Source organism: Excalfactoria chinensis, chromosome 9, assembly GCF_039878825.1.
Source record: "Excalfactoria chinensis isolate bCotChi1 chromosome 9, bCotChi1.hap2, whole genome shotgun sequence".
Classification (NCBI taxonomy): Eukaryota; Metazoa; Chordata; class Aves; order Galliformes; family Phasianidae; genus Excalfactoria; species Excalfactoria chinensis.
The window spans coordinates 1681951-1702854 of NC_092833.1; the positions used below are offsets into that span (position 1 = coordinate 1681951).

At 59.3% G+C, this 20904-nt stretch overlaps 1 protein-coding gene across 33 annotated transcripts in view; it reads right to left on the minus strand.

Moving 5' to 3' along the window:
- Positions 1–118: 118 nt before the first annotated feature.
- KIF1A (kinesin family member 1A) overlaps positions 119–20904 on the minus strand; it is a 32017-nt gene continuing 11231 nt past the window's right edge. For 4 of the 33 annotated variants that reach the window (XM_072344698.1, XM_072344690.1, XM_072344695.1 and 1 more), the window contains 34 exons: positions 20774–20849; positions 19118–19197; positions 18776–18882; positions 18532–18615; positions 18268–18448; positions 18119–18191; positions 17816–17909; positions 17520–17668; positions 17088–17266; positions 16852–16989; positions 15875–16132; positions 12913–13031; positions 12748–12833; positions 12442–12580; positions 12159–12327; positions 11698–11788; positions 11427–11545; positions 11207–11262; positions 9981–10089; positions 9799–9865; positions 9618–9702; positions 9275–9380; positions 7924–7950; positions 5441–5555; positions 5103–5236; positions 4905–4966; positions 4639–4784; positions 4161–4373; positions 3963–4040; positions 3606–3784; positions 3326–3472; positions 2982–3174; positions 2790–2911; positions 119–2260 (listed from right to left, as the gene is read on the minus strand). In XM_072344698.1, coding sequence (XP_072200799.1) covers positions 2218–2260; positions 2790–2911; positions 2982–3174; positions 3326–3472; positions 3606–3784; positions 3963–4040; positions 4161–4373; positions 4639–4784; positions 4905–4966; positions 5103–5236; positions 5441–5555; positions 7924–7950; positions 9275–9380; positions 9618–9702; positions 9799–9865; positions 9981–10089; positions 11207–11262; positions 11427–11545; positions 11698–11788; positions 12159–12327; positions 12442–12580; positions 12748–12833; positions 12913–13031; positions 15875–16132; positions 16852–16989; positions 17088–17266; positions 17520–17668; positions 17816–17909; positions 18119–18191; positions 18268–18448; positions 18532–18615; positions 18776–18882; positions 19118–19197; positions 20774–20849 — 4024 coding nt within the window. In that variant the 3' untranslated portion in view covers positions 119–2217. Of the gene's footprint in view, positions 2261–2789; positions 2912–2981; positions 3175–3325; positions 3473–3605; positions 3785–3962; positions 4041–4160; positions 4374–4638; positions 4785–4904; positions 4967–5102; positions 5237–5440; positions 5556–6765; positions 6790–7923; positions 7951–9274; positions 9381–9617; positions 9703–9798; positions 9866–9980; positions 10090–11206; positions 11263–11426; positions 11546–11697; positions 11789–12158; positions 12328–12441; positions 12581–12747; positions 12834–12912; positions 13032–15874; positions 16133–16851; positions 16990–17087; positions 17267–17519; positions 17669–17815; positions 17910–18118; positions 18192–18267; positions 18449–18531; positions 18616–18775; positions 18883–19117; positions 19198–20773; positions 20850–20904 lie in introns of all 33 variants that reach the window. The other 29 variants (XM_072344715.1, XM_072344708.1, XM_072344712.1 and 26 more) reach the window with 15 other exon arrangements.

A 20904-nucleotide genomic window follows, 5' to 3' on the forward strand; every position in this document is an offset into this window, starting at 1 on the left:
AGGAAGCGCCCCCTGGCGGCGGCGGGAGGGAACGCACCGCTCCCACCGCCACACGTGCCCGGTGCCCCCACGTGCCCGGTGCCCCCGACGCCCCCATTAAAGCGCGGCTCGAGGCGGCTGCGTCAATGCCACATTTATTTCAGAACCGAACAAGCCTGGCGCGCGCGGGGCAGGCGGCCGGGGCCCGAAGCTCCAACACGGGGAGGAGGGGGCGCAGGAGCGGGAGCGGGGACGGCTGCGGTCCCGCGTGGGGCCGAGAGGACGCGGGGCTGAAACGGGCCTCAAAGGCCTCAAGGGCGGCCCCGCGGCGCGCTCTGCAGGTTGGTTGGCCTCAGGCACGCCTCGGAGCCGGGCCCACGGCCCCTATGGCCGCCAGCGTGGTGTCTGGTTGCTGGCAGACACCGGGCCGGCCCTGTCGGAAGGTCTCCGCCGGGAGCTGCCTTCAGCCCGGAGGAACCTCTCGCCCCCAGGCAGGAGTTGGGCCAAACTGGGATCCTAACACGGGGAAAGCAGCTGAACGGGGAGCGACGCGCCCGGCCACCCCCGGCCTGTGTGTCCTTGTGGGACGTGCGGTGGCGGGGCCGAGGTGTGGCCGTGCTGTGCAAATTAAGGTTGGCTGTGAATGCGTGACAGCGAAGCGAGGCCCAGCAGGGCCCGGGGATGTGCGGGGGAAGGCGCCCGCCTTCCTGCCCGGAGCTGCATGGGCCACCATCGGGAAGCCCTGAAGTGAAGCACCCGCGCTCGGCGAAACGACCAACGAACAGATGAGAGGAGGGACGTGAGAGAATGGCTGGGGGATTCGCTGGGGAGGAGGAGGCAGTGGGGAGCCCCGCCGGCACGGCTGTGCTGCAGCCATAGACTGACTCATCTATGGAGGCGAGGGGAGGAAGGTGGGATTGCACTTCTGGAACAGGGAGAGTGGGGAACGAATACGTCAGCTATGAAAGTAAGAAGCCCCGGCCTCTCTGCTCCCCACCATCCCCACCACAACGCTGGTCTCTGCACTGCCCGACCACCTGCCTCAGCCCTGTTCTTCCTGCAGGAGGGGACAGCGGAGCCTTTGGGGGCGAGGGCGGTGAGGAGCCGTGGGGCTGGGATGGCTGCTCCAAATCCCAGCTCCTGGGGAACATTGTCAGCCGGCTTTGGGAGCAGCCTGCCCAGCCGCCATGCTCCCCCCACGGCGATGCCGACCTCCCCAGCTGTTTGGTAGGAGGCCCCGGGGGCAGCATGGGGACAGCCAACGTGGGCTGCATTTCAGGCACCGGACAGAAAAAGGAGCCCAAATGCACTTGATCTCAGTGAGGCTCAACCATCCCACAGGGCTCAGGCAGCTGGCTCATCCATGTGCATGTGGGTGCCCTGGCCACCCAAAACAGCTTGTGTCCCCCATCAGAGGTAGATGGGGCAGGGAGGAATTGCCTCGCTTGGGAAGACGTGGTGCCTCGTCTGGTCACCGCTTCTGGGAAAAGTAGTTTAAGCGCTGGGGGGCAAAGCAGAAGGTTGAGGGAAGGATGGGGAGAGAGGGTGAGCGCACCGCAGTCACCGTGTCTGGTCCCTTCTCCCAGCAAGGTGTCTCTGGGAGAGGGGCTGCGGTGGCCTTGGCACCAGCCCGCTGCCAAGCCTCTCCCCGGCTCAGGGGAGGCATTGTTCGGGGGCCAGGACCCAGTGTATGGGTTTTTGTGATGTAAATAGAAATAAATACTTTATAAATATAATCTTGAACTACCGACACCTGATTTTGCCCTGCCATCTTTTGTAGAAACAATAAATTAGGAGATCCCCGTACCTAAACTACCACTTTCCCTTCACGTGGAAGCAATTCCTCCTGATTTCTCATCTCTGAGCTTTACAACACTGCTACCTCTGTAGATCAAAGACCAGCTTTTAACCGGATCTACCCTCCTTGCTCCCTCCTCTCCGAAAGGAACCTTTCTGGAGCGTTACAGGTTGTGTGACACGAAGGCCACCCCTGGGGGGGACGGGCAGAAGATCACATGCACACGAGAAATCCTGCCCAGGTGGGACCGGGCGTTTGCAGCTACGAACAGAAATGAGTTTCCCCCGTGAAGGTGTAGATCGAGACGGATCCTTCCATGGAGCAGGCAGCTGGGGCAGCAGATGGTGTGAGAGATCGGATGTTAACATGGGGACTCTTGAGACAGAATCTGCTATCTTGATCCTGTTGGCAGACGGATGAGGTGGAGGGTGGTTTTCAGGTTAGATTCTCATCTGGGCTGTTCTCCTTCTGGACAGCTTGGATCTGAATTGGAAACCAAGAGACAAAAGAAGTCAGAGATGAGGAAAGGGTATCTTGGGGGCAGGCTGGTTCTTGACTCCAGTTGGAGCCAGAGGGGCATGGGGTTAACAGTTCTCCTTAGCCAGGGCTCACAAATCTCTGTGCATTGGTTCAAATTCCCCTTTTGCAATTCAAGAGGATCTCAAGAACTTCTCGAGTTGTTCTCGAGAAGAGCAAAGGCTCAGTGTGCTGCACGTGGCTGCTGCTTTGAGCTCGGTCCCTGCACCAGCCACAACCTGGCCTTTGGTTAAGTGGGGAGGAGTAACTCCTTACAGCTATAAAGTGGTAGAGCTGAAATCATAATTAACACAACCCAGACTCTGTCAGCTTGGAGCCCTTTCCATCCCAGCCTGGCTCAGCAGGCACTCCCCATGTCTGGCCAAGAAGGACAGCAGCTTGCAGCCCAGGGATAGCGCTCAGCCGCTGGTGACCTCCCCACCCCTTCCTACTGCCCATTCACCAAAGCACGCCCCTTCTGTCACCCACTCCGTACCTTATGGACCCAGCCAGGAGGGGGTTGAAGGCATAGAGCCAGTCGTGCATGTCCTTGTCACTGCTTGCCTGCAGCAGGATGCCCCGGTGCTCCGTGCACACCGCAAACGTGTTGGGGGTCTGCTAGGGGAGAGCTTGGGGTCAGCACCTTGCCCCAGGGTGTTGAGGCACCCCATGTGAGGCTGGCACCCACCTTCAGCATGGCCTGCTGGTCCTCACTGTACTCCACTTGGGCCTTGGAGAGGTTGAGTATGGCCCTCTCCACTGAGTCCTTGTCTGAGTTGTAGATGTAGACGTACGGGCGCCTGACCACCACAAAACGCTTCACCCACCCATTGGTGTGGGGCTCCAGGAAGTGCAGGTAGCCCTTTTTGGAGACGATGGGGCTGCAGGGGGACAGAGAGGGTTGGATCGGGTTGGGACATGGGCTGCAAGGAGGTGGCTGCAGTGGAGCACTGTCACCTTTCTCCCCCAAGCCACTGGTTGCCCCCTCTGTCCCTTTAGGGGTCCCCTCCTGGCCTCCCCAGTGGCTCCTACCTGACTCGGATCTCTTGTATGTCAGGCACCAGCTGCCGCTGAGGCTCCTTCTCATCCTCAGGCCGGCGGGCTGGGGACTTCTTCTGCTCTCCTTCCACCACAGGCTCCAGGTCAGGACTCTCCACCCTGGAGGAGACCTGTGGGGTTCTGAGAGGAGAAAAAAGGATGGTGTTGGAGGAGGATGAAGAGCACCCATCAGGTGGGACCATGCCAGAGCACTACTGCCATTCCGCTCAGTGAACACTGGGGACTCAACCCGATATCCTGGCCACCTTCATACCTGACTTCCATGGTGTTGTAGCGTCCTTCCACCAGCGACGGGCAGGTTGAGGAGGGGGTGAGGGTGGTGACCCCGAGAGCTGACATGGAGGGGTCTCTCATCAGGGTCACAGACATTTCAGACAGCTGTGGAGGAGCGGAGGTGTGGACTGGAGTCTCTGCCCGAAGCCGGGCACAGCTCTGGCCGGGGCAGGGAGAGGAACGTGCATATGGGTACTCTGGGAGCAGCCAGGCGAGCAGAGGGTGGCAGCAGGGCCACCCGCAGACCCACCCCTGCCCTGCAAGCCCCGGTCCCCACGCGTCCCTCCCAGCCATCACCAGCCCTGCAGACCCCAAGTTTCTGTCACCGGCCCGGTACCTTGCTCTCGCTGGCACTGATGCAGACATGGCTGTGGCTGTACTCGCGGTTGAAGGTGTGCGTGAGCAGGCGCAGGCACTGCAAGCAGGTGAGGATGATGGTGTAAGAGGCTTCTTCTTCCACCCCACCGCCTTCCCCACCGTGTCGCTACCACCATGCCCTCCCCCCTGGGAAGCCCTTCTGGCTCCAGGATGGTACCTTCACAGCCAGCTCCTTCTGCCTCTCACTGGGGGTTTCAGGAGGAGAGGTCCGTCCTTCTTGGGCCCCATCAGCTGAGAGTGGGGAGGAGACACAGGAGGTGCTTCGGGACTCAGAGTCCTCGCTGGAGCACGGGGACAGGGTCTCCAGGCCCAGCCGCTGGGTTGTCTCCAGCTTCTCACGCAGCAGCAGGTAGTGCCTAGTTTTCTCCACCTGGATGAGGGCAGCCCTGCTCAGCTCCAGGCTTCCCCCTACCCAGCTTGGAGGCATCTTTTGGGGGATGCGCTTCCCACACCCCATTAACCCAGCTGCTTATTAGCTTTGAGTCTGCAGGCACCTGGCTAGCATCGGTACAGCAGGAACAGAGCCCCATGACACAAAGCCAGGAGGGCTGGGAATCCCGGGTGTGTTTTGGCACCCACTGTTGCAAAGTGTGCCATTTCAACCCCGAGAAGCTCTTCCCAGCCCAACTGCTTACTTCTTGCAGGAGGCTGAGTTTCTCCAGCTCCCACTGATGGTCAAGGATGAGGCTGTCGCTGCGGGGCCGCCAGCCAGCCAGGTTCTCTTCTCCCCGCACATAGGCTACGGAGGTGTCCAGCACGCGCCGGCGTCGCCTCTGCATGCCTTTGGGGACAGACACATGGCTCAGGGGACAGACACATGGCTCAGAGGATGGGCACATGGCTCAGGCACTCATAGAATCACTCACACCACAGCCCTGCAGTGAACATGCAGGGCACCCACCTGGACTGCCGGCATCTGCCACGCGGCACAGGCTCAGCTCGTAAACACCCGTCACACGGTTGCTGTAAGCAAAAGGAGATGTCACCTGATTCTGTCCCATACTCTGAGGTTTTCCCCCACACTCCAGGGCAGCACTGGGTGCTGGAAGCATCGCTTCTCCCCTCTCCTCCCTTCCCAAAACCAGGAGGATGTTGGTACCTCTCTGAAGCCCGCAGGCTGCCGCTGCCAAAGAGGTTGCGGATGGAGCGGGAGGCGGGGAGCTTGGCATCTCGGGAATAGAAAACCATGCAGAAATCTTTGGTGATGACGGCGGGCTGGGTGCAGTTCTCCATCTGCAACAGGGTGGGGAGAGAGGAGAGCAGAGGGGCTGTGTCAGGGGGTGCATGGGTTATACAGGGAGCACCCCTGTGCCCTGCAGCCCATGGCAGGCAGGAAGGGCTGCAGGAGCCCCTGCCTTTCCCCATTAACTCCACTGGGAAAAGCACAATGGTGAGGGAACACCCGTTTGTGTTATAATAGCACAATGTGGTCCTTGCCTCGATGTAGGCGGAGAGGGTGATGTAGATTTTCTCCCGGTACGGGGTGACACGATTGAGCAGCAGTGAGTTGTGCATGGAGCTGTCCCACGCTGTCTCAAACTGGTAGAAAGTCCTGCCAAGACAGAGCAGAGACAGTGAAACAATCCCCCTGAAATCCCAGGCAGACAGCAAGGAGACACCTCCTTCCCTCCCTCCCTCTGCAGCGCTGCAGCAGGCCTGCAAGGATACATGGGCATGCATGGGACATCTGGGGGCAGCCACTCTGAGGGATGCAGGCTCAAGGCAAAGCCGAGGCGGAATGGGTGCAGCAGGAGGGAGACGGGTGCCCTTGAAGTGTGCACAGCGGTTCGGGAGCAAGGGGCTCAGCTGAGTGCAAGGCAAGGCAGGGAATGCGGGACAAAAGGACAGAGGAGGGAACGTGTCCCCAGAGCACGAGGTGAGCTGCCACCTCCAGCACACCCAGGCCAGCACCCTGCCACCCATCACACCCTGGGAGCAGCTGTCACCATTCAGGTGACGACAGCCAGAGTAGGTAGGAGAGAGGATGCTCAGCACAGAGGGACAGCCCCTAACAGCAAAGTCCCCAGCAGGAGATAGGGATCAGGATTTGGAGCCCGTGGGACTGTCCCCCCTGTTCCTTGGCCACTGCCCTCTGTCCCTGCCTGCTGCCTCATTCTGTGCTTTCCATCTCCACACTGTGCACTGGGGAGTCCAGGCAGGAGCTGGGGGTTGAGCACCAGTGGGACCCCATAAAGGACAGTGCAGAGCAGAGCAGTGGTTGCACTTTGGGGTCTGGACAGTACAGTAAGGGGAAGGGGGAAGCAGAAAGCAGCTCTGAGTCAAGAGCATGGGGAACCCCAGCATTACCTCCCCACTGCCAGGGCACCCACATTCACAATGCACCCAGGGCCACCCTGACCCCTTTGTGAGCACCCCCAGGCAGCCACAGCTTGGCCACAGCCATGTGCAGGCAGCCAGAACTGAGTCACATCAGGGCAGGGAGAAGAGCAGCCCTCCCAGCATGGGGGGCTTTGGCTGCACCCATGGGTGCACAGCCATCACCCCTGCCTGGGGCACCACGATGGAGAGCAGCGAGTCACGCTCTCAGAGGTGTTGCCTATGTGAAAACCACGTGAGACAGAGTCAAAGCGAAGGATCGCTTTTCAGACAGAGCACTTGAGAAGAGAGAGCTCCCAAGGGAGGATATAAGAGAAGAGGAGAGTAAGGGAGAGGGGAAAGAAGAGCAAAAAGTGAAGGAACGAGGCAAAGGAGAAAGAGAGAGAAGCGGGAGGGACCATTCCGAGCATGTGCACGCAAAATACCTAGTGTCATTTCCGAATGAAATGCTATAAGTGGAAGGCAACCCAGGACAAACACACACACGTACACACACAGAAAAACAAAACGTCAGAAAGCATCATCTGGAAGGAGCCATCGTGTGCCCTGTGGCAACCGTTGCCCAGGACGGGGCCAACCATGGTGCCAGGAGGAGCAGGGTGGCACGACGGTCTGCTCTGGGGCTGCTCCGGGGGCTGGGGGGAGCACAGTGGAGCTCAACAACCATCAGAGCCCATCTCAGCACCCGCACTGCAGATGGAGCTGTGCCCAAAGGGAATTCCCCAGCAGGCGTGGTGGCTGTTCCTTGCTCCGCAGTGGCTGCTTCTTGTGCCACCAAGCTCTGCATCACCGCTCACATTTCCCTGACCCCCACATCAGGGGTGAAAGATTGCTCAGGGAGAGCATCCCAAGGTTTATCGCTTTATGGATGTTGCAGCAAGCCCTCTGCAGCTCCACACCTTCCTCCCTTAATTCTACCCTCGCTGCAGGACCTCTCCAACGATCTCAGAGCAGCCTCTGTGCTCCCAGGGCCTGAAAGTTGCCTGCATTAAGGCAATGAGGAGATCCCCAAGCACCCCTGCCAGACAGACAGACAGACAGCTGTCCTCAGTGTTCCCTGAGCAGGATCAGCCTCCAGCTGCTGCAGTGAGCCCAGAGCCCCACTGGGTCTTGGCAGACCCCATCCCTGCTGCATCCAACTTTGCCATGTATACATCACATCTACACCTGCAGGAGGGCTGCACCTGGCTGCAGGGTGTGCGTACATCCAGCACACATCCCCACACTGCCTGCCACGCCGTGCCCTCCCCGCATGGGGCTGGGGCAGGGGCTGCGTGCCAAGAGCTGGATGCCAGAGAGCAGCAGTGTGAAAAGTCAAGAAGCAAAGAAAAATGGGGCGATGGGAGCGCAGGCCAGCGAGAGCGAGGAGGAGCGAGAGCACGATCCAAACAAACAGCAGAACCCGCAGGGAAGGGCAGCGTGAGAGAGAGGTGCCCAGGATGTGGGGAGAGGAGGGGGACGTGGAGTAGGGGGCTGGAGACCCAAGTGCTGCCGGCAGCGGGACTGAGAGTGCTGAGGTGCGGGGAGAGAGGGGAGAGAGTGGAGAGAGTGGAAAAAAATAAAACAATGGAAACAAATAATACCTAGGCATATCCGAATCAAGAAACTGCCTGCGAAAACACAAAACAATCACATGGTTAGTGTGGGCTCAGATGGGCAGCGGCAGCAGCGGTTTGGGAGGGAAGCAAGGAAGGGCCTTGGGCACTACGCCCCAGGGCTGCCTGGGGGCAGCGGGGTCCCGGCGGCTGCCCTGGAAGGTCCAAAAGGCTGCAGGAGCAGGGCAGAGCCAGGGCTGCTGTCGGAGATGGAGGTGGCGGGGCGGACGATTGCAAAGCAGGGAGCGGAAGCAGCCCGGGAGGAGAGCGAAGGCAGACACCGCTCAGCCTGCTGCCATCCTTGGCCTCAGGTCCCGGCAGGCGGCTGGGGTCGAAGCATGCGGGACACGGCGGGATGGAAGCGCGGGGTTGCTGCAGCGGCCCCTCGGTGTCCTGCTGGGAGCCAGTGTGCTCTGTGCTCCCACTGTGCCATCCAGAGCCCGCTGCCCCTACCACGGCACCCCAGGGGGTGGTGGGCACCCAGTGCATGGGGAAGGCGGGAGCTGTGTTCCCCTCCACCAGGCTACACTGGGGCTGCTGAGATCGGATCTGGCTGCAGCTTGGACCAGAGCAGCAGCTGATGCACGTCAACACGGTCCCACAAGCCTGTGTGCCTGGGTATAACATCCATGTGGCTCCCATAAGCCTCAGCCGCGCGGCACAAACCATCACAGCTCTGTAAGTATGAACCCTCCTCGCCGCTCTGAGGCCATCAGCCTCCTGCCTGGCCTCACTGCTGTCCCGGTGGCTGTGACAATGTCTGGCACCTTCACACACAGCCCATGCCCAGGTGCTCCCTGCCTGCTGGCAGCGGGATGCGGTGTGGCCGGGAGCTGCCCCAGCAGCACTGCAGGGTTGGCACCTCACAGGCAGGGCTCTGCAACTGACACACCGGCCTGGGGACAGGCTGCAGTGGGTAGGAGAAAAGCAAAAGGAAAGACAGTCCCACTGCCATCCAGTGTGCTCCTATAGCACTCAAAGCTCAGCATCAGCCCCATCATTTGTTCCCTGTGCCACCAACAAACGGTTGCACTCTTGTCCCCACTGTCACAGTGCCCCACACTCACACGCTCCAACCACTCGGTGTGGCCACATCACAGCCGCAGTGCGGGGACAGCCCTCAGGACAGGTGTGAGGGACCTTGTGTCCCCCACGGCCCCGGACACACTGGGATCAGCCATGAGCATGAAGCGGCATTTCCAGCCAGTTAGCCATGACACGGGACCGAGTTGGTGACAAGGACAGCACAGCGTCCTGTCACTGCCACTGAACACGACCAGCTCCCTGTTCTCCCCAACGCTGCAACCAGGGGAAGTGCAAGAGAAGCATTGGTACGCACCGGTCATCCTGCGAAGGGTGGATGTAGCCTGAGGACAGGATGTTCAGGGAGAGGATGTTGGGGTCAATAAGAGACTCATCAGCTTCTGGAGTGTTCCGGATCCGACCTGCAAACAAAGCAAAGGAAGCCACTCAGGTCTCCTGTCAGTGTCCCTGGGGATGGTGTGCACCCCCATGTCCCACTGTTGGCACCCACAGGTCAGTCACCTCTCTGCTACTGCAAGCATGATAGCAGGTGAACAGTGAATGGGATGGGAAAAAGCAGCACAAAAGCCTCTAGAAATGTCTGTGCAGGTGGGGAGGTTGGGAGGATCTCCTTGCAACCCTGTCTTGGTTTTGCTTACCCACAACCAGCTCCCGCACTTCCTTCCAGCGGATCAGGCTGCCTGTTTCATGCACCAGGGTGACGGTGATTCTCCTTTGGATGCCCTGAAAACGCCAAGGGCAGAGAGGATAGGGTGGTGATTAACACAACTCCCGGGCAGCGGAGCAGGAGCAGGGCTTTGGGTACTGGGCAGGGAGTACCTGGTGGAGGAGGAAGGTCCCATGGCACGGCATGCCCCCACGGTGGTCCACCACAGCTGGGATGTAGCTGGAAGAGAGAACAGTGGTGGGACACAGCTCTGCTCACGTTCCCAAGCCCATCGTGCTTCTCCAGAGGTGCCAACCACCATGCTGCCTCCCTCTCCCCTCTGCCCAGGACTTACTCGCCATTGGCCTCCAGCTCGCAGATCTCAAAGAAGACCATCAGGTCGTATTTGCACTGGCAGGGCCCAGCACTGGGACGAGTCATGGTGCTCAGCTTGGTGGCGGGCACTGTAGGGGGTGGGAAGCACAACTTAACTCTGAGGCAGAAAGGGGAAGGTTGCTGCTGAGGTTGGGGGCACATGATGGCAGCAAGCAGGGGGACATGGAGCAGGCAGGACTTGGGGATAAGCAGGGCTACCAGGCAGGTGGCAACAAAGCAGAAGGCAGCACGCAGCACTACCAGAGGGATGCAGCCCCATCCTGGGCACCTCATGGGCACCTCCTCCCACTCCCACATCAGAGCAGCAAGGTTCAGGATGGGGCTTCTCCTGGAACACCTGACCGGCCCCAGAAGGGACAGGAGCAGGTCCCAGACCACACAGCACGGCTCCAGCACCTGCGGAGCTGCTCAGGGACGGACAGATTACAGGCTGACACGGTGCTGGAGCGGGAGGTGGGCAGGCATCACAGCAAACCACCGCACTCAGCAAAACCACAGCGACTCGGGTTTCAGCAGACAAAGGCAGCGGGGACTCGTGTAGCCCCTGGGAGGCGGCCTCGGGAGAGGCAGGCCATCCCCCACCGCTATCCTGTGCCCCCCCGACGGGCGGCTGCGGTGAGAAACCCGAGCAGCTGCTGGCCCTGCTGCAGGTTCATGCGAGCACGAACCCGGCTTCTGCGCCTTCCTGACGGCGCGGTCCGCTGCAGGCAGGGGCGGTGGGCAGGCGGGCTCCTCCACGCCACGCCGCAGCAGGGAGGTGGCGGCGGTAGCGGCCGCCAGAGCGTGCCCGGAGAGCATGTCCAGGAACGAGCCTGCCAGGGTGGCTGGCAGCGGGCAGTGGGTGAGCCGGAGGGGGCTGGTGTGCTCTTGTGAGGAGGGAGGGAAACAAACAGAAAGGGCAACACAAAGCAAAGCGGTTACGCACAGAGACTTTGGCACAAGGGAGGGATGCTGCGGGGCTGCCACGAGAGCAGGGGGAAAAGATGCTTGCAAAGGGGTTTGCATCAGCCAAACACTGAGCGAGCAGGTGCCAAAGGGCCTCCGGGTGCTCTGGAGCACGACACATTTTGTGATGTCCCTGAGGTTCTGCCATCCAGCAGAACAGGGCACTGGGAACGGGGCATAGCGGGGAACGTGCTCTGCGACCTGGGGACCATGGGAAAGGGGCAGGACACCATCCCCTACCTGGCTTGGAGAGTGGCATCACCCGTGGGAAGTGGCGCCGGGATGGCCTCAGCGGGCTGCAGGGAGAACAGGTGTGGATTAAAGCCAGCATGGTGGAAACTGGTCCCAACCTGGGGCCACCCACCTCCACGTCCCCTCAGAGCCAGGAGTGCTGTTCCAGCCCAGCCTCGTGGCACCGGGAGAGGGAACAAAGAGCCACGTGTGACCCACAGGCACCCACCTGAGGACATCCTTGCAGAGGGGTGGGAAGGGGTGTTGTTGGTAGTGCCCAAACACCTCAAATACAATTGGCTGGCTCTTGATATATTCGATGAAGGACTTGGTCACCTCCACAGCAATCTGAGAGAGAGGAAGAGCACGTGAGCATGCTGTCTAGTTTGGAAAGGGATGTGATGTGCTGAGAACGTGAGCACTGAGGAGGAAGGTGCTGCTCTAGGGATGGGCACCAGCAGCTGTGTGGGTGAGGGGGTGCCAGAGGGGAAGGTGCTCACATTTTGGACATGGTAGAAACCCAGTGGTGGCCCTCGTCCTGTGTTCTTCAAGGGCTCTGTTGAAAAGGCCTCATCGTGGCGGTGGATGAAGCTGCAAAGGGAAGAGAATTTGTATGGGGATGGCAGGGCAGCACAGAGGAGCAGGAGTGGGAGAGAGGACAGGAACTTAGCCTGTTCCCAGGGCAGGGTGCTGCTACCTGGGCAGGACTGGCAAAGAAAGACACCCCACTCTGATCTGCAGCCCCTAGTGCCCATGAAACACCCTCCCTTGCTTTTCCCAGTGACCAAATACATGTCCAGGCAGAGACAGAGGCTCGTCCTACATCTTTAGGTTTTGCTTCCATGTTGGATGGAATGGAAGCAGAGTGTGGGATAAAGCTCACAACACTATCCCTGCTCTGGGGCAACCAAGGGAGGTGAAGGCCAGAGTGTAGAGGGGGGGGGGAACACCATGGTCTCACTTGAACTGGCAGAAGATATCCGCGTATTCTGCTGAGATGCTGGAGGCTTGCAGGACAGTCACTCGGAACGTGAAGATGCTGCCCAGCTTCAGGTGGTCCAGAGCTGCCTCCAGAGGCCCATCCATCGTGGACTTCTCTGGGCTGTCCAGGAGAAGGTCCTCTGGGGTCACTGTGGGGAGAGGAGAGCCCTCAGCAGGTGCTATTGTACTGATGCTGAGCTGCTGCTGGGGACTTTCTGTGCTCAGACTCCCTGCTGGGTGTGCACTGGCAGCTGGTTGCTCACCTGCACAGGTGTTGTTGTTGACTTCATCAGCAGAGGGCCCCAAGTCACTGATCTGCCCCTGGCCCTCAACGATGCGCAGCTCCTCCTGGGAGGTCCCGGAGCGAGACATCCCCACAGCGGGACAGGACTCGGACTGGAACTGGAGGGGGATGGAGGAACGGGGCTGAGGGAGCTGCCACCAAAGGAGGGCAGCCCCGACCCAGAGACACCGCTCCTCGAGGGGCTGCCATCCAAGGCAGAGCCCTACAGGGTGGGATGCTGTTGTCCCTGCAGCCAACCCCATCCCAGACCCCGTTGCGGCCGTACCTTCTCAAAGTGCTGATCGTCAAAGGAGATCTTCGCCGTCCCCGACTGCCGCACACCGGAACCGTAGTCTGGGGCTTCCTCGTCGGCTGCAGGAGGAAAGCAGCCAGGTGTCGGTGGGACGCCAGGGGACACGCGGGCTGAAGCAGCAGCAGGGTCGGTCCCTACCTGAGATGGCCTGGACGGCCACGCGCAGGAAGCCCTTCACCTCGCCCTTCTCGCTGACGATGGCCACGCGGTGCACCAGGGGCACGGGGTACAGCAGGTTGCTGAGGTAGACGAAGGCCCTGCCGGGGGGAGAAGCGACACGGGAGCGCCGTCACCGCCTCCGCCCGAGCATCCCAGAGCGCGGGTGGCGGCCGCCGGCGGCCAGGTCCCATGTCACCGCTGCAAAGCAAAGCCATGAGGGGCAGCCAGGGCCAGCGCGGGGCGGGGAGCGGGCGAGCCGGCGTCTCTCCGGCTGTCGCGTCCTGGGGAGGGGGCAAGCTGGGCAGAGGACCGTCTTGGCGGTGACGAGCCGGAGGATGGGGGCAGGAGGTGCTGAGAGAGCTGGGGGTGCTGCGGAGGCAACGGGGGGGTGGGGGGTGGGCGAGGCGAGGATAGGGTGGGAAGGGAGGGAAGAGGGAGCAAAGGAGGGGGGGAGGAGAAAGTCCTGGCCTGGGCATCAGAGCCTCTGCGGGTGACCCTGCCCTGGGTGGCGGTGGCTGGAGGTGGCTGGGGATGCTGTGAGGTGTGGCTGGTGGCATGCACGTGTCCCCACGCTGTGTCCCGCGGAGCTCCAGTGTGACTGCTGAGCTCCCTGGGACCTCCTCCAGGTATCCAAGCCGGGCACAGGCACGTGGCATTCCTCAGTCATTCAGCCTCTGCTTGCTGCCTTCCTTGAGCTCACAGCTGGCCGGCTCAGCCTCTGCCTCCCTAGCTGGGAGCTGGTGACAAACGTTCGTCCTTTCTGACCAAGACACAGTATTTAGAGGTCCTTCTAGCACTCATGTCCTCAGCTGGGATGGCTGGTTCCCACTTTCCCACCCATGTGTCTCGAAATGTGACGTCCTCGTGTCCTGTGTGTCAGGATGCTGATGGCACCAGTCAGGACTCATCAGCTTCAGGAGGCTCCCAAGGCAGACGCAGACATCTCCAGGCTTCCCAATCTCACAGGCATCCAAACGGCATCTGAAAGGCTCTCGCAGAAAGGCCACAGCCCTGTGTTCAAAGATTCAGCCTTGCAGAGGCGCAGAGGTTCTCCCTGCTGCTGCTGCAGCTCGGGCCGACCTCAGGCCAAGGCTTCTTCCACCCAAAAGTCCGAGGCTTTTTCCACTCAAAACAACTCCAAGAGGGGTCGAGACACAGAGTGCAATCCCCCACTGAGCGTCTCGCCCCAGCTCTTCTTGTTGGCCACCGGGGCTCAGGCAGGCATGGATATGGGACTTCCTGCCCACGAGCAATTCTCCTGCCCCCAGATCAGTGGGCAGCCCACGTGAGGATGAATCCAGGGGATGGAGGAGGAAGGGAAGATGGGGAGGGAAGGCAGGAGGGTGGGGAGGAGGGGGACAAGTGTATCACTAGAGGAAGGAGGGCAGGGACACTAACCACAAGATTGGTGAGGTGCAAAGATGGCATGCTCAGACCAAAGAAAAGCCTTTCCAAAGGAAGACGAAAGTGAAATAACCCCAATTTTTTTTGCTAAAGCTTTGGAGAGAGAGAGAGCCAGCAGCTGAAAAACAACAAAACCAAAACAAAACCAAACTGAAACAAAAAACAAAACAAAACAAAACAAAAATCAAACTGAAAGAAAAAGAAAGAAAAAAAACAACAGAAATCAAAGCCAAGGATCCAATCGTAAACCAATCAAAGCACACTTCACAAGAAATGTGGCCAGCACAGCTGCTGCGCGGGGAGCCAAACCCGGGGCAGACTCAAAAGAAGTTGGGAGAGCCCGAGGGTATGACCTGGGGGACCGCAGAGGTTTGCTCAGCAGGTCGGCGGGTTTGGTTTTGAGGTGCCCCTGAGAGTTTTGGTTTTTTGGGGGGAAAATAAAAGAAAATAAGGAAAAAAGAAGAAGAAAAAAAAAAAGGAAAAAAAAAAAGAAAAGAAAAAAAAAAGGGGTGGAAGAACCCAGCTCTTTCGGTCTGAGGCTGCAGGGCTCTTACCCCACCTCCTCCCTCTCTGCCTATGCCGCTCCATCTCCTCCCTGCACCCCAGACTCGGACATGGTAAGGGAGAAGCAGCCCCAGCACGGTGGGTGTTCTGCCTTGGGTGGACCCCCACGGTCCCAGGAATGGGGGCTCCGAGTCCTGCTCTGAGCACACATCCCTTGTCCCCTTGGGAAGCCTTCTGCAGTGAGGCCAGGGGGCCAGCATCACCCTGCCTGTGTCACGAGGGCGTTTTGGGGATGAGCGGATTGCAACAGTTTGAAGGCACAATTGGAGCCCAGAAACCCACCCTGATTTCTCCAAGCCAGGAGTGACCAAGCCCAAGGGTGTCCTGGCACATAGGGAGGAGAAATCAAGGCTCTTTTCCTTTCCTGTTCTTGCAGCTTGGGTCTCTATGTGCCCCTCCTGAGCATCCCTTGTGCTTGTAGCTGCCAACCCATGGAGATGGTCCCAATCGGTGCATGAGGCACAGACAGAGAAAACACCATTTCCCAAATAGTTCTCCTCCCCCTGCTGATCCCAAGCTCATCTCACTCACAGGGCTCCCCCTGAGGCCCACCAGATGGTGCCAGGGCTCACGGAGACCGGCACAGCCCCATTTCTCCCTTCTGCACTGGAACAGCTGCAAAACTTGTGGCTCGTGCACTACTGGGACAAAAGCACAGAGCCTTACACTCGTGGTGTCACACTTGTGGTCCTCACTACACTGGCAGGTGGCCCCCTGGCAATGGAAACCCGAGCGCAAGTCCTGTAGCACTCAGGGAGACCTCATGTTTTTGGGGGCAGCCCAAAGCAGGGGTCTCGCGCTCGCCCTGTGCCCTTGCTGCTGTGTTTGTCACAGCCCTACCTCGGTGGCCCCGACCCACCGGCCACCCCTGCGCCCACGGGACGCCCTGGAGGTGGGGGTCGTGCCAGAAAGCAGTTCCCTCATGCGAAAGAGCTAGTTCCTTCCCAGCATGCTCTCCTAAAACCTCACCAACCTTCCTACTAAACTGAACAGGGGGGAGCGGTCGTAAAACGGATCCCGGCCATCACACAGCGGGCACTCCGGAAAGATGTCTTCCTCCAGGTCCTCCGCCTCCTCCTCCTCCTCCTCCTGCCCCTCGTGCTGCTCGTCAGCAGGCTCGGTGATGTCGGAGTCGGGGTTCGAGAAGGTAGGGGAGGGGGTGAGATCAGCCATGCGCTCGCTCATGCATGTGTTGAAAAGAGGAGAGCTGTTGCAGCCAGAGATATCTGAACTAAGGTTAGTACAACAAGATAGAAGACAGGTTAACACCAGCTGTTCCAAACAGAGAGAGCAAGAATAGGGATTTTGGTTGTTGGTTTTTTTTTTTGGCTTGGTTTGTTTTCTGCTCAAACCGAGCGATGTCAGGAAATAGAGACTTGCCCATCCGGTGCGTCTCTAAAGGGAGCCGCCAACGGCTGTCAGCTATGAAACGTGGAGAAAAAGAGAGACCCAACAAACTGGTGCAAACATGGGGATTCCCGGCGCTGGCTTTGCAGGCAGCACAGCGCAGCGGGATGGAACACACAACATAAGGCTGGGAGACACCCCACCACCCCACCAGGGGGAAATCCCACTGCCGGCGCTGCTGTGGCACGAGGTGAGGCCTCTAAGGCACACACATCCGTGTGTCCTTATTGGGACACCCGTCCTCACTGCCGGCACCGCGTGGGAAGCACATGGAGACGCACGGCATGGGTGGCACAGACAGACGCTTGGACACGGACGCCTACAGATGTGCACACACACACATAGGCGGTGAGCACGGTGGCACTGGCGCTCCACTGGCAGCTGCCAGCCCCTGCCTGGTGGCACTGCTCCACAGGGAGGCCGGAGGGGACCGGCTGCGGTGTGGGCCATGGAGGCGACGGGCTAGCTTTGCCTGACAGCAGCGCTGCCCCAGGGGGGACGCTGTGCCTCCAGGCTGCACATCGAAGGAGCCAAAGCGCTCACCTGCCAACCAGCCTGAACCATGGGAAGCGGTCGTAGAAGGGATCTCCGCCAGTCACCACGTTGTCGCAGTCCTCGATGACGCTCGAAGGCACTTCTGCTGCACGGTCGTACATCTCACGCATCAAATCCAGGCGCTGCCTGCAGATGCAAAGACACCAGAGGCAGTGGTGAGAAACCAGGCTGGGGCTGGTGGAGCCCTCCTGCTGAGCCTGCCCAGCACAGACATCCCTCCCTACCTGAGCTTCTCCAGGGTCCAGTAATGCGTTGCCCCGTTCTTCTGGTCCTGCACCTCCACGGCCACGATGGTGCGGGGGAATGGCCGCTTCTCCCGGTCCTTGGCGGCATCAGGAGGCAGCAGGTCAGGAGGGAGAGGTGAATACAGCGTGTCTGTCAGGAGGACGAACTGAAACTGCACCTGGAAGGAGGCAGAGAAGAATGGTGATCCCATCTTGAAAACCGCGGTGCCATCAACCTGGGCTCTCCCCATCACAGCATCACTATGAGGGTACATGAGCTTCCCTTAGCTCCCTGCCAGCACACAGATCTGTGCTCATTTGCTGTGGCAGCAAGCAGCAACACCACACATTCCCCAAAAACCCAAGCAATAAGCACCCAGTAACACCATGATAGTGAGACCCACCACTCGCCATCAGCAAATCAGCACCCACCTTTTTCTTCAGCTCCACACTGATGGCATTGGCTTCCTTGAGGAAGATGGCATTGCCCCAGAGCAGGTCACGGAGGGAGGTGAACTGGTACCACTTCCACTTCCTGAAGGCCCAAAGGGCGAGCTCGAACTCCCGCTCCGTCCACTGCACTGTGGGAAGGACACAGAGGGATGCTCATCACACACACCCTGCTGCTGAGGCCGGGAGAAGGATGTAGCATGTTTCTGCAGAAACATCAGCTCATCTTCTCCTTCCACCCAAACTTTTCCATCCCTACTTTGTCACCCAGCACTCACCTTCATCTTCGGGCTCTTCTTCTTCCTCATTGGCTTCAGGGTAATATCTAGAATCCATCTGTTTCTGCAGAGCCTCCAGTTTGCTCTCGTAGTCCTAGGGGAAGCAGGGAGAAGAACAATACAGCCCACAGGACGCAATGCACATCACCCCTTCTCTCCCTCCTCCATGTCCGTGTTGATGAGCAGCCCCGGGAATGGTGGGATGACAGATTTGTCATCATTCCAAGATGCACAGAGCCGCCCCAAGCAAACTCCTGCCAGGCATGGTGGTGCTGGGACAGCCTAGGAAGCTTGGCCACCTACCAGCCGCTGCTGCTCCAGAAGGTAATTTGCCTCCTCCCTCTCCCGCCGGTACTGGTCCTCCAGCTCCTGAAGCCTGGGAGGAGCAGGGAAGATTGGGATGACCAAGCTGGGCTCCTGCCCTCCCCCTCCTCCCGGCCCCACGTGCCCACCTCTGCTCCATCTCCTGCTTCATGTCGATGCCCTGCTTCTCCAGCAGCTCTCTCTGGGCGAAGGCCCAGTCTACAGGCTCAGCAGGTGTCTCGGCGCACGGTGTCCGCTCCCGCTCTTGCCGGGCCTGCTCAGGGTGGTTGAAGCGGAAGACGTGGCTCTTCCCCATGATGATCCGGTTTCCTGCAGCAGGGACAAAAAGGTTTAGTGGCAGGGATGGCCACAGTGCATGGAACTGTGGGCAGGAGCATCCCCTGGGGACCCACCTGAGCGCAGAACACTGGGCTCCGTCACCTTTTTGCCATTCACGTAGGTGTCAGCACCTTCACAAGGCTCCAGGGTCACAATCACTGTGTGACAAGCAGCAGGTGAAGGGGCAGCCTGGGCCTCCAGGCATATCCCCACCGTAAGCAATGAACAGGGCTTTGCCAACCTCACATCAAGCCCCAAGCCCAGGGCGGGACCCCAAGATGAGCCTGGGCAGATGGAGCCCCTTGGGACAATCAGTACCTTCACCGCCGGTCCTCGTGTCACTGCGGAAAAGGCAGTGCTCTTCCTTGATGAAGTGCCCACTGAGAACGATGTCCTGCCTCTTCTCTGCATCTTCCCGGCCAACCCTGTTGGGGGAAAGGCAGCTTGAGTCAGCTGCATCTGTCCTCAAACCAGCCCTAAAATGTCCTCCTTTGGGCTTCACCCCAAAGTACTCTCTGGACTTGCACCACCAGCAGGACTAACATCTCTCATAAGATTGCCACAGACATACATGCTACCCAATGTGGCTGTACTGCTCCGGTGCAGGAGGGCAGGTACCCAGTGGCACTGAGATGTAAGCTCAGCAGACTCGGCCCTCACCTGGTTATCCCGTCCTTGATGTAGTAGAGAAGGCACTCAGACATGAGCGGGTCTTCATTCAGGTTGACCAAGTGGGGCGTCTGGGGGACACAAGAAAGAGTCACCAGGGCACAGTGAAACCCAGGCTCACCCCCCCGGCTCCTCATCCTTCAGCCTCCGTGACCAGCCAGCCCTGTGGCAACCCTGACCCAACCTAGTGCCAACAAAACTAGGGCTGGACTCCAGCGTGAGCCTCCACCAAGCCTCCTCACTTTGCTCTTCCAAGGGCTGATTTCTTGCTGGCTTTTCCCTGAGAATATTTGGGATGCAAACAGGCCCAGCACAAGGAATCCTCAAATGCAGATGGCCACATCTGGACTCTCTGTCTCCTATCAGCTCCCTCCCATCATTTCCTTCCCACAAGCTGTGGCCACTGGGCGCTTGATGAGAGGGAATTTCTGCTGGTCTCATCCCACTGTAGGCTGCTGCAATTGCACCTTCTGTCAGCAGGAGAAGCTCTGAGTTTCTCAGAAAGAGGAGGAGAAATGTCCTATCAGACAGTGGGAACCCTGCATGCAGAGGCGTCCCCAGCTGCAGAAACCACGGTTGGCACAAGAGACTCACAGCAAACAGGGCAGGAGAGCTGGAGGTGAAGGGAAACACAGGCTGTTCTCCATGGTGGCTGGCAGGAATAACATACCCTCCAGACCCTCTGGGTCTGAATCTCTGAGGCACTTTTGGTTTGCAATTTTGCTCCAGATTTGCAAGATTTGGACAAACTGTCACCCCAGTGGTGGTGTACAGCAGGGCAACAAGGTCTGGCTGTGCTTTGCTCACAGTCAGAGTAAGTTCTGCATGCTTTTGGAGCTAACAATCCTCGCCAGCAGCTGGAGAAGTCAGAGAGCTGAAGAGAAGGTTGGCACCAAGAGCATCACAGCAAGGTCACCTCAGGACCAACCTGCTTTGGGGAATACACCCCCACGCTTCCCACACACACATCAGGGGGCTTAATGGGCAGCGGCTGAGGCAGGTGAAAAACAAAGAGAGTGGTGTGAAAACTGTCAGAAGAGCCACATGGGGGTCCCAAAGCACTCATCTCCACATGTCCTAGCAGGGGCTTTGGGCAGAACCTGCTCTCCTCACCCCGTGGGTCCCATAAGGTATTTGGGTGGTGGTGAGGAGCTGCAGCACTGCACTGGCAGGGCTCGCTGCCAGATGGGCTGCTTGGGGCAGGGCCAGTGTTTGCTCAGAAAATGCCTCCTGGGATGCTACCAGCAGGAGTGGTATCTAATACCCCTGTGCCTTTGTTTCCAAGTGAGGAAGCCCAGAAGGCTGATGGCAATATCAAATGCCCCTGGTGTTAGCAGCTGACACCAGGAGCCCGACACCACAACTGTCAACGGGGCTCCACGGTGTCTCTTGAATGGGAGCTGTGTCTTCCATGTGCTGTGGGGCAGAGAATGGCTCTTCTATTTATCCGTGCGCTTCTATCGCAGCAATGTGTGGCATATGGACAGAGCAGGGCTGGCACCGAAATGTGCATCACAGGTTCCAGTGCTAACAGTTAATGTCTCTGAGAGACCCCTGGAAACACTTGGGGCTGGCCAGCAGACAGGCTTGGAGGGAACTGCATGGGTACCACCCACCTGCTTAGCAGGGAGAATTAGAGGGTCCTACCTTTTTCGGAGAGAAAACACCCAGGGTGCCTCCGTCCTCCCTCATGGCCACCCCCATCTCGGCCAGCAAGGCTTCCCTGCAGGAAGCAGAGCCTGTCAAAACTGCACCAGCCCCAGCAGCCACCCATCACA